The sequence below is a fragment of the Macaca fascicularis genome, chromosome 15 (genome assembly GCF_037993035.2).
Source record: "Macaca fascicularis isolate 582-1 chromosome 15, T2T-MFA8v1.1".
NCBI lineage: Eukaryota > Metazoa > Chordata > Mammalia > Primates > Cercopithecidae > Macaca > Macaca fascicularis.
In genome coordinates, this window is record NC_088389.1 from 125,332,913 (window position 1) to 125,343,379 (window position 10,467).

The 10,467-nt window shown below is 51.2% G+C and overlaps 1 protein-coding gene across 2 annotated transcripts; it reads right to left on the reverse strand.

The window, feature by feature from the left end:
* Window positions 1-630: 630 nt before the first annotated feature.
* LOC102139287 (spermatogenesis-associated protein 31A6) lies at window positions 631-6,815 on the reverse strand. Of its 2 annotated transcripts, none has more exons than XM_045372906.3 (4): window positions 6,534-6,815; window positions 5,382-5,439; window positions 4,751-4,811; window positions 631-4,501 (listed from the first exon to the last, which is right to left on the reverse strand). In XM_045372906.3, exons 1-4 carry the CDS (start codon window positions 6,762-6,764, stop codon window positions 781-783), a joined length of 4,071 nt encoding a protein of 1,356 aa, XP_045228841.2. In that variant the 5' UTR covers window positions 6,765-6,815; the 3' UTR covers window positions 631-780. The 2 variants fall into 2 exon arrangements, with proteins under 2 accessions (XP_045228841.2, XP_065386917.1); XM_065530845.2 differs by having other exon boundaries at window positions 5,382-5,475.
* Between the last annotated feature and the right edge of the window lie 3,652 nt (window positions 6,816-10,467).

Genomic DNA, 10,467 nt, shown 5'->3' on the forward strand with positions numbered 1-10,467 from the left:
CCGGCTCCCCACCCCCACCTACACATGCACAGAGCTGGAAGGTCTGTCCCCACTGCCACTCCAGAGTGCGAGAAAGGGAGAGGCAGTAGGATGGGGACTCTGTGCTTCGCATGTTGGCTGAGCTAAGAGGGCCCATCTCCATCCCAGCCTTTGTAAGGGAGAGAAGGGGCTTCCCAGGGGCAGGCATTATCTATTCTCCACCAGGATACCCAGGGTCAAGACTTCTCCCACTTCTGAACTCAGGGCCCAGCCCTCTCCCACCCAAACTTCCACTGTGTGACACGTGAAGCTACTGGGCTGTGGCACTTCCTGGAGCCTGCATGGCGATCTTCAGCCCTGTGACATCTCTGCAAACCTTCTCCCTAGAGCTGCATAAACTTTGAGGTAGAGAGTAAGTAGTGGAAAGATGGGTTGAATCGTATTTCAGAGTGGGCTCTTCATAGGTTTTTCTCATCTTGTTTTTAGAATTTTTTGTTGTTTGTGTAAAGACAGTGTTATGGAAACGTAAGGTTCAGTGAAGGAACTCAGGATGAAGGTGGGCTTACAGCACCACTGTCAGCACCTTTCCTGTTGCTTCTAGAAACCAAGCCCACACCAAGCACGGCACAAATAAAAGCTATCACCCTCTTATGAATAAAAAACCATATATATTGTGGAATATTAAATGCTCTGCGTGTACTAACATGAGAGAAAATATTTTTTCTCTACATAGAGTGAATTTTTTCTTGGGGATTTGTTTTTCTCTAAGGAAGGCTAAAAATGAATTTGTGACTGACCAAATTAGATACCTCCCCGAAGAAGACAGTGCCTGGGACAGTGGTGATGGTGGCTGGAGGCACCAGGTGTCTTCGGCCAGTGCTGAGGGGGACTGACTGGGGATACAGCTTTCTTGGGGAGCAAGAGTTGGGGATGTCGCAGGCCCCATTGCTCATTGTTGCACCGGACACTTTTCAAGGGCTGTTGATCTCTGATTTGCCTCTCTCTGTTGGGACAACTCTGGCTCTTGAAAGTGGCTTGTTGACTGCTGGCGGCATAGCTCAGCATTCTGCTGTGTTCTGAGTAGAAGGGGTGCCTGTGGTTGCAGGGAAACCCACAGACTGGGGCTTGAAACTCCTGTTTGTGCTGATTTACCTTCGAGGCATGGCGTGCGTGGCAAAGTGACATCTTCTCCTCCAGCATCTGTCCAACTGCTGTCATGAGCCCCTGAGCTTCAGCACTGCTGCTGTACACACAGGATCTGTTTTTTCCTGTTTTTTGGCTCTCAGCAGTGACTGGTGCTGGCTTGCTTTTTTTCTTTGAGAAAACCCGCTGAAAAAATTGCTTGATGTTTTCTCCAAAGTGGCTTATTGAAGGAGGCTGTTTCTTTGATGGCAATGGCTGGACGCCTTCATCCTGACGGGTGTCCTCTGTTTTCCTGACCAGGCTAGGTTGAGGAGTCCTCAATCCTTCAAGCCTTTCTTCATGTTTTTCTAAGTTGGGCTTCCTAGAGTTCTCACTCTTGTGAGGAGGGGGAAACATCGGGCTTTGTCTCTTGCATGAGACTTGACAGTTTGGGTTCTTGGGCTCCCTGTGCCCCAGGTTGCTCCTTCTGGCTGCCATGAGGTCACGTAGCTCCTGGGAAGCCTGCATGTTCCCAGCAGGCATGCTCTGGAGATGGCCCTGGGGCACTTGAGGAGCCAAATTCTCTGTAACAAGGGGCAGAACAGACGCTTGCCCATCTGGAAGGAGCACAACAGCGGCACAAACTTGAGGCTGGGTTTCTGACTTCGTGGCCATTCCAGGCTCAAATTCACTAATAACCTCCTCCATAAGACACAGCTCTCTTGGATCTTGGGAGACAGACATTTTAGGGAGTAGAGAACTTCTGCTGGTCCCTGGAGCCTCGAAACCATGCACATCATCACTTGTGGCTTGGAGGTTTGCCAGCATACGGGTTCCCAAGGGGACTCTGGGTTGTGGCACTGCCTCCCTGGTCTCCCCAGCCCTTGAAACCTGGGCTCCTAAGCTCCTGCTCTGCTGGGTGCTGCCTGTGAGGCTGTATGTGAGGGGCTTAGATGGCCACCTGCCCTCCTGTGCAGCTGGAGGAGCCTTCAAGGGCCCATGATCATTCCAAGATGGGATCCCTGGCGGGGCCCTCTGGAACTGCTTACATGCAGCGGAAGAGGCCAGAAGACTCTCTGGCGTGTCAGATGCTTTGGTCAGCACCTGCTGTCTCAGACTTGCCATCGGTGGTTCTCTAAGGAACGTGGCCACCTCAACTTTTGAGCCAGCCCCAGGTTCACAGGTGGCTGAGGAGGGACCGGCAAGCTGTGTAAGAGACAAGGACGAAACCTTTTCCAGTTTAAAGCACTGAATGGGTTTGAGGACCCTGAGGGGTAGACCCCACCTGTGTTTGGCCCATAACCTCCCAATATGGGCTCCCAGCACCTGCTGCGTACACGGCTCGAGGAAGGGAAGCACCTGGGCTGTGTTCACACAGGCTTTCCCACTTTTCGGGGGTGCTAGATTGCTGGTCTTCACGTGGGTGTTAGACACGGGAAAAGCCTGGTTGACAGCAAGCCAGGATCGACGCACACTCACGGGGATCAAGCCCTCGTTGATCTGGCCCAACTTCCTGCCGACATGGGCTTTCAGGACGTTTTCTATACGATTCCTCTCTGTGCGTCTTAATAAATCACTTCCCGAGTCACTCCTCAAGGGCTTCCTCAAGTCCCTTTCTGACTCCTCAGAGGTCGCCCCCAGAACCTTCCCTGGGAAGCTTTCCATGCCCCTGGATAGATTTTGCGGGGTCTGCCCCAGAATTTGCCCCAGACGTGGGCACGGGTCCCTCTCCAGCTGGAACTTCACCTTCTGTGCCTCCTTGCTGCTTTCGCCTGTGGACGTGGAGGACTGCCAGGGCCTGGGTTTGCCCTTGGCCTGACTTGTCCCTGACGATTCGTCCCGAAGCTGCATCAGATCCAGAGACTCTTGGATCCTTCCCAGGTTGCCCCGGTGTTGAATGAACCACTTTTGAATGTGTTGCTCCAGTTGTCTCCGGAGTTCATGACTGATCGGAAAGTTCTCAGGCAGAATGGATGTCAAGCTTTCCTGGGGAGGGTTAGGAGTGGAGACACTAAACACATCCTGAGATTTTTGGACCCTAGAGGGTAAAGCCAACCCACCTTCTAGTTGTTTCCTCAACAAAGGCCATTCAGGGTGCTGAGTTTCAGGTAGGCAAAGAGCTTGCACTTTAATCTGCGACGCAGGGCAAGCTACTCCAGAGTTATGAATCGGGGATGGAAAAGCAGGAGATAGGACTGGGAAAGAGGATTGAAGATGGGCCTGAGCCTCGGCCTGAGCCATAGGTATGGGCCGGAATTGGGGTGTGGATGAAATAAAGGGTTGGGACTCGGGCCCCAGATGGGACAGGGGCTGGGCCTGGAAAAGCAGTGGGGACATTGTAGTCTCCCTTTGAATTGGGCAGACATTGGAAATTCCATTGAACAAGAAAGGAGGAGACTGTAAAGTGTAAGACCTTTCAGTGACCCAGGCATTAGCTACCAGGGATTCGCTGTGCAGAGAGGGGAGGCCCCAGAAAAGCTGGCTATAATTCTTCTGAAAACTTTCCTGCAAGATCCTAGGATCTGAGAGCTTCTGAGGACTGGGCAGCTGTTTCGAGTTCTCGCCCATGTTCCAGAAGGGTTTTGGGGTTGTGAGGTCCTGCTCAGCATCCAATGATTTAACCAAATTCCCCAAAGAATTCAAGTGCTTTTCTGGGCTCATTTGTTTTAGAAATGATCCATTGTTTTCTTTTTCCTCCGAAATGTTGACTTTGGCTCTTTCTATGACTTGTATACCCATGACATTCTGGCCATCAGAGTTGAGTAAAAACGGGCTACCAGCTTCCATCTGACAGGTCTCTGGTGGGTGGCGGGAAAGATGATCTTGCTGGACTGACGAGTTGAAGACGCACCAGGTTCTGGTAGTCTCCTGCCACCAGGAGAAGGCAGAAACTTGACTGTTTGAGCCGCCAAGGCCTGAGATGGCTGGGACAGAAGCCGCCAAATCCTTACGCAGAGACAAGCTTTGAGGGATGGTGCCCAGTGGAAGTGCCACTGAGTCACAGTGAGATGGAATTATCAGAGTGGAGTCCCGCAGGGGAGGAGCAGGGAAAGCTTTCGGAGGAGACGGACGATCAGAGGTGTGTGGTGGGTGAGGGAAAAGTGCAGGTGGCTCGGGTGAGGGGCTTTCTGGGGGAAGGGAAGGTTCTGGTGCCTGGGAGGCACTTAGGGAGGAGACTGAAGTGGTCATTGGGCCTGGTGATGGGGTGGAGGCCAGATCCTGAGGATGCTTGGTTCGAGGATCCGGGGAAGCTAACGGGGAAAGCATGGGAGCAGTATCTTCCATAGGCTCATGAGAGGACCGGGAGTCTCCATCAGGTGCTCTTTTGCCCACCTCACCTGGGGGGTCTGGACCGGAGAGCTGACCAAAGTCACCTTTGTTAAGGAGCGGCCCCAGGAGGCTGCAGGAGACAGGAGGCACAAGCTGCAGCCAGGAGCAGGTGGGGCGGGGGCCAGAGTGGGAGCTCGGGTCACAGCCCCTCCACCACCCCACATCCTGACTGCCCAATTCTCCTGCTACCCCTCGCCCCAGGGTTTTACTCCCATCCTCTGTCCCTGTGGTCTCCCCATCCCAGGTCAGCTCCAGGCTGCCTACGGCCCTGGGGTCCCAGCCCTGGCAGGAAGGATGCAGGGAACGGGAAGTGCCTCACCTCTGCAGTTGTGAAAACAGGTTCCAAAGCTCCTCCAGGCCTCTCGGGCCAGGTCTACAAGCTGGAAATCAGGAGACCGGGTTAGGGTGGTGCAGGAGGGGCCTGGGATCTCACAGGAGGATGCGTGCATGTTTCTTTAGGGAAGACCATGGGGAATTAGACCCTGGAACTCGCACATCTGTGTCCAGACATGGCCCCGAGGGTAATAGCAAGGCATGGCAGGCAGGGCTTTGTCATTCACAAAGGGCTTCCACACACGGACCCCCCCACCCCCACCCCCACAGTCCTCACAACTGCCCTGTGGGGACAAAGGACTGGGGTGGTCTCAAAGAGGAATCAGCCTTAGCAGAGTTGAACAGCTGTTCCCAGGGGCCAGGAGGCCCCCTCACCCCCCTCCCATCCAGGCAGGCGTTGTTCTCCCCACTACACACACACTGCCCCCTGCTGGGTAAGGCCCAGTCCCTGGCCCACCAAGGCTTCATTCCGGCTCGGAATCTGAGAAGGACCCGGGGTTCTGATTTCCTTCCTATGAGCCCCCGCCTCGGGCTTCTTCAACTGACTTCTTCAGAGTCAGTTCCCTCCAGGGCAGACGAGATCAAATTAACTCTAGTGTGCCCTGGCAGAGCCTTACCTCTCAGACTGTGGTTTTTCATCCTGCCTCTGGGCCTCCCTCTCCGCCCTACTGGACACTGGGAGACAAGATGACGCGGGGAGACAAGATGACACTGGGAGACAAGAAAGGGGGAGGAGCTAGGACCGGCTCTCAATCTCCGCCCCCAGCCCGGCCGCGGCACGCTGCACTCATGAACCGCGTGGCTCTCTGGCTCAGGGAGCTCTGTGTGCTTCCTCCCACTCATGTTTAAATGGATGACAAACTGCTTTTTTCTGGCAGAGGGGGCCGGGCGCGGTGGCTCAAGCCTGTAACCCGAGCACTTTGGGAGGCCAGGGCAGGTGGATCACCTGAGGTCAGGAGTTTGAGACCAGCCTGGCCACGGTGAAACCCCGTCTCTACTAAAAATACAAAAATTAGCCGGGCGTGGTGGCGGGCGCCTGTAATCCCAGCTACTCAGGAGGCTAAGACAGGAGAATAGCTTGAACTCGGGAAGCAGAGGTTGCAGTGAGCCGATATCCCTCCATTTCACTGCAGCCTGCACGACAGAGCAAGACTAAGTCTCAAAACAAAACAAAACAAAACAAAAAACAAAAAAAAAACACACCACATACACACACAAAGAGGGATTTTCAATATGACGCCGTCAGTCCCTGTCCCTCTGCTCGAGGAACACACAGGCTCAGGCCCGCAGGCACCGCTGAGCTGTCAGATAGGATTCTGCTTCCCAGGAGACCAGAGGAGACGCCAGGCCCCGATGGGAGGCCCTCGGGGGCTCAGCACAGCCCCCAGATGACCCCATACGGAGGAGAGTGGGCCCCGAGCCATCTGCCCCAGGAAGGGGCTGATGAGCCAGGGCTCAGGGTCTGGCCTCGAACAGAGACCTCCCCCGTCTCATGACCGTTCCTGGCGCTGAGTCCACGGGTTTGATTTTTGTCTTGACGCCTCCTGCGCTCCCCCACAGGCGGACTGAGAGCTTGGGATGGAAATCCCAGTACACGATCCACCCCTACCAACCCTGGCTGCCCTGCCTCTCCCTGGAAGGATGATGTTCTGGTCTCTCCTGAGACTTCCCATCGCAGAAGTCTCTCCACTGGATTTGGAAAAGTAGAACTAATAAGAAAAAGAAAGGAAAGAATCAAGCTCTGTGGGTCCGGACTGAGGGCTCCTCACCTTTCTCTTCCCAGGCGATGGTGAGGGTGGGTCGTCATAACGGAGGTAAGAGAAGTAGGGGAATAATAGGAAGAAGAACCCCAGGGCAAACACCAAGGTGAGGAAGATATCCAACACCCATGGTGTGGAGCTGGGGGCGTTTAGCGATGAGGCACTAAGTAATTTCAGAGGAAAGGGGAGATTCTCCATGTGAATAGGCGCGTTGCTTTCAAGCAACTGAGCTCTGGGCATCCCCGTGGAGACTAGGGACTGGGGCCCAGGCCTGCGTCACAGAGCTGGGGCCTTCACATCACAAAGGGCTCCTTTGTTGGGGAGGGGCAGCGGGAGGGGGAGGGGGAGGGGCAGCGGGAGGGGGAGGGGCAGCCGGAGGGGAGGGGCAGCGGAAGGGGGGGGCAGCGGGAGGGGGAGGGGCAGTGGGACGGGGAGGCTGAAGCACAGCCCTTCCCCACCCTCCAAGCCGGGGATCCCTCCACCCTCCCACCTTCCAGATCCCTCCTTCCCACTAAGTTTTGTCAGGGATAGAACTCAGCCAATTTTCTATTCTTTCTCCCTGGACCACAGATATTACCTGGTTCCTTTTATCTGTTGGAGGCGGTGGCTTGAGGTTACCTATTTTATGATCCTTGAAAATCTGAAGTTCACTCTGAAATTTTAGCTATGTACCAGGGAATTTTATTCTCAGAATGTCGTTCGTCCTCAACCCCAGCTTTCCCACACAATGTTTTTGTCTTATATCAATCCAGGGACAAAATGTAAATTTCTTTTACACTTATGTGGTTTTGCAAATTTTGAAAAGTAAGTTTTAAAAAATTATTTCTATCTCACTTTGAATCAAAGGGACCTACCCACATACAATTAAGATTTTTTTTTATTTTTTAAATTTTATTTTTGTATTTATTTTAAGTTCAGGGTACATGTGCAAGACATGCAGTTTTCTTACACAGGCAAATGTGTACCATGGTGGTTTGCTGCATCTATCAAGCCCTCACTTAGGTATTAAAAGCAGCAAGCATTAGCTATTTTTCCTGATGCTCTCCCTACCACCGGCCCTCCCCAGACAGGTGCCAGGGTGTGTTGTTCCCCTCCCTGTGTCCATATGTTCTCATTGTTCAGCTCCCACTTATCAGTAAGAACATGTGGTATTTGGTTTTCTGTTCCTGCATTAGTTTGCTGAGGATAATGGCTTCCAGCTTCATCCATGTCCCTGCAAAGGACTTGATCTCATTCCATTTTATGGCTGCATAGTATTCCATGGTGTCTATGTACCACATTTTCTTTATCCATTCTATCATTGGTGGGCATTTGGGTTGATTCCATGTCTTTGCTATTGGGAACAGCACTGCAATGAACACACACATGCATGTATCTTTGTAATGGAATGATTTATATTCGTTTGGATATACACTAATGGTATATCTGCCACAGCCACTGTACTGCACTGAGGGGAATTCTGCCCCGCACAAACCACCCAGTCTTCCTAGCACTGGCAGGGCAAAACCGCTGACTAGACCCACAATAATGGCGGTCACCCCTCCCAGCAGAAACTTGGTCTTCTTAGGAAGACTCCAGGATGCTGTGCTGGCCAGTGGGGATTCCATGCCAGTGGGTCTTAGCTTGTGGGGTTCTGCGGGAGTGGGTCTGCTTGGCTCCCTGGCTTCAGTCCCCTTCTCGTGGGAGGTGATGGATCTCCTGCTCCACTGGAGTTCTGTGAGCCACCAGAGCACACAAAACTCCTTGCGGAAGTGGCTGCCGACTGGAGTCCCTACTATAGGTCTGCACAGCTTTGTGCTTGGGACCCAGGGCCCTGGTGGTGTGGACTCACAAAGGGATGACCTGATCTGGGGTTTGCAAAAGTCTGTGGGAAAAGCACAGTTCCCCAGGCGGGCAGCACAATCCCTCACTGCCTCCCTTGGCTGGGGGAGGGAGGTCCCTTTGCCCTGTGCAGCTCCTGGGTGAACTGTCACCCGACTCTGCTTTTCCTTGCTCTCCAGGGCTCACGCCAACTGCCTGGTCAGTCCCAGTGAGGGAGTCCGGATACGTCAGTTAGAAGTGCAGAAATCCCTCGCTGTTCGTGTTTGTCTCAGTGGGAGCTGCAGAGCAGAGCTGTTTCTACTCAGCCATCTTGGCCCCTCCCCCATTAAAATAATTAATATTCAAAATTTGTAATTCTGATTATGAAAGAATGATAAGTAGTTAAACCTTCAAGTGGTATTTCTGTAAATGTATAGCATTTACAGTTCTGGACTTGGTAATGCTTAAAGTGCATAATAACTTATGAGACTGCTCTATAGGCATACCTCAGAGATACCGTGGATTTGGTTTCAGGCCACTGTGGAGATGAGCTCTTTGGGGCAGTGCCCAGTGGAAGTGCCACTGAGTCACGGCGAGACGGAGTCAGAGTGCAGTCCAGCAGTGGGGCAGAAATGAAGGCTTTGGAGGAGTGGAGGGCAGGCCAGAGAATGAGGGGGGTATGATGGGTGAGGGGAAAACACAGGTGGTTTGGGTGAAGAGCATTCTAGGGGAAGGAAAGATTCTGGTGGCCAGTTCTGCAATAAAACAAATATGGCAATAAAACAAATCACACAGAATTTTTGGTTTCTCAGTGCATGTAAAAGTTAGGTCTATACTATACTGTAGTCTACTAAATGGGCAATAGCATTATGTCTAAAAGTCAATGTACTTGCCTTAGTTAAAAATGGTTTTACTGTTTAAACATGCTGTCAATCACCTGAGCCTTCAACATCAAGTTCTTTTTGCTGGTTGGTGGCCTTGCCTCAGTGTTGTGGCTGCTGACTGATCATGTGGGAGCTGCTGGAGGTGAGGTGGCTGTGGCAATTTCTTAAAAGAAGACAACAGTGAAGTTTGCTGCATTCATTGGCTATTTCTTTCAAGATTCCTCTGTAGCATGCAATGCTGTTTGGTAGCATTTTACCCACAGTAGAACTTCCTTCAAATCAGAGACAATTCTCTCAAACCCTGCCACTCCTTTATCCACTAAGTTTATGCAATTTTCTGAATACTCTGTTGTCATTTCAACAAGGTTGCACAGCATCTACACCTGGAGTAGGTTCCAGCTCGAGAAACCACTTTCTTTGCTCATCCAAGTTCTCATTTGCTAAAATTTTATCATGAGATTTCAGCAATTCAGCCACATCTTAAGTTCCTTCATATCTTTTCATCTTAGTTCTCTTGCTATTTCCACCACATCTGCAGTTACTTCTTGCACTGAAATCTTGAACCCCCAAAGTCATCCATGAGGATTGGAATCAACTTCTTCCAAATTTCTTTTAATGTTGATATTTTGACCTCCTCCCATGAATCACAAATGTTCTTAATTTTAACCTCCTCCCATGCATTGCAAATGCTTTTAGAATGGTGAATCCTTTCTAGAAGGTTTTCAACTTACTTTGCCCAGATCTATCGAAGGAACTACTATATATGGTGGCTACAGCCTTCTGAAATATATTTCTCAGATAATCAGCCTTGAAAGTCTAAATTACTCATTGATCCATGGGCTGCAGAATGGACGTTGTGTTAGCAGGCATGCATACAGCATTAATGTCCTTGTAGTTCTCCATCAGAGCTCTTGGGTGACCAGGTAAATTGTCAATGAACAATATTTTGAAAGGGATCTTTTTTTAAAGCTGAGCTGTAAGCTTAAAATATTCATGTGATAAACAGATGTGCAGTCATTCAGGCTTTGCCCCAGTTACAGAGCACAGGCAGAGTAGATGTAGCATAGTTCTTAAGAGCCCTAGAATTTTCAGAATGGTAGTTGAGCTTTGGCTTCAGCTTAAGCCCATAACAAAAGAGTCATCCTGTTCTTTGAAGCTTTGAAGCCAGGCATTTATTTTGCTACCTGGCTATGAAAGTCCTGGATGACATCTTCTTCCAATATAAGGTTGTTTCATCTGCAGTAAAAACCTCTGTGTAG

Excerpts from the sequence above, each read along its gene's own strand:
- LOC102139287 (XM_065530845.2), bottom strand. The coding sequence starts at position 6,764 with ATGCCCAGAGCTCAGTTGCTTGAAAGCAACGCGCCTATTCACATGGAG. Across the intron at positions 5,476-6,533 it reads CATCGCCTGGGAAGAGAAAG|TGTCATCTTGTCTCCCCGCG; the intron begins GTGAGGAGCCCT and ends CTTGTCTCCCAG. Across the intron at positions 4,502-4,750 it reads CTGTTTTCACAACTGCAGAG|CCTCCTGGGGCCGCTCCTTA; the intron begins GTGAGGCACTTC and ends TGTCTCCTGCAG.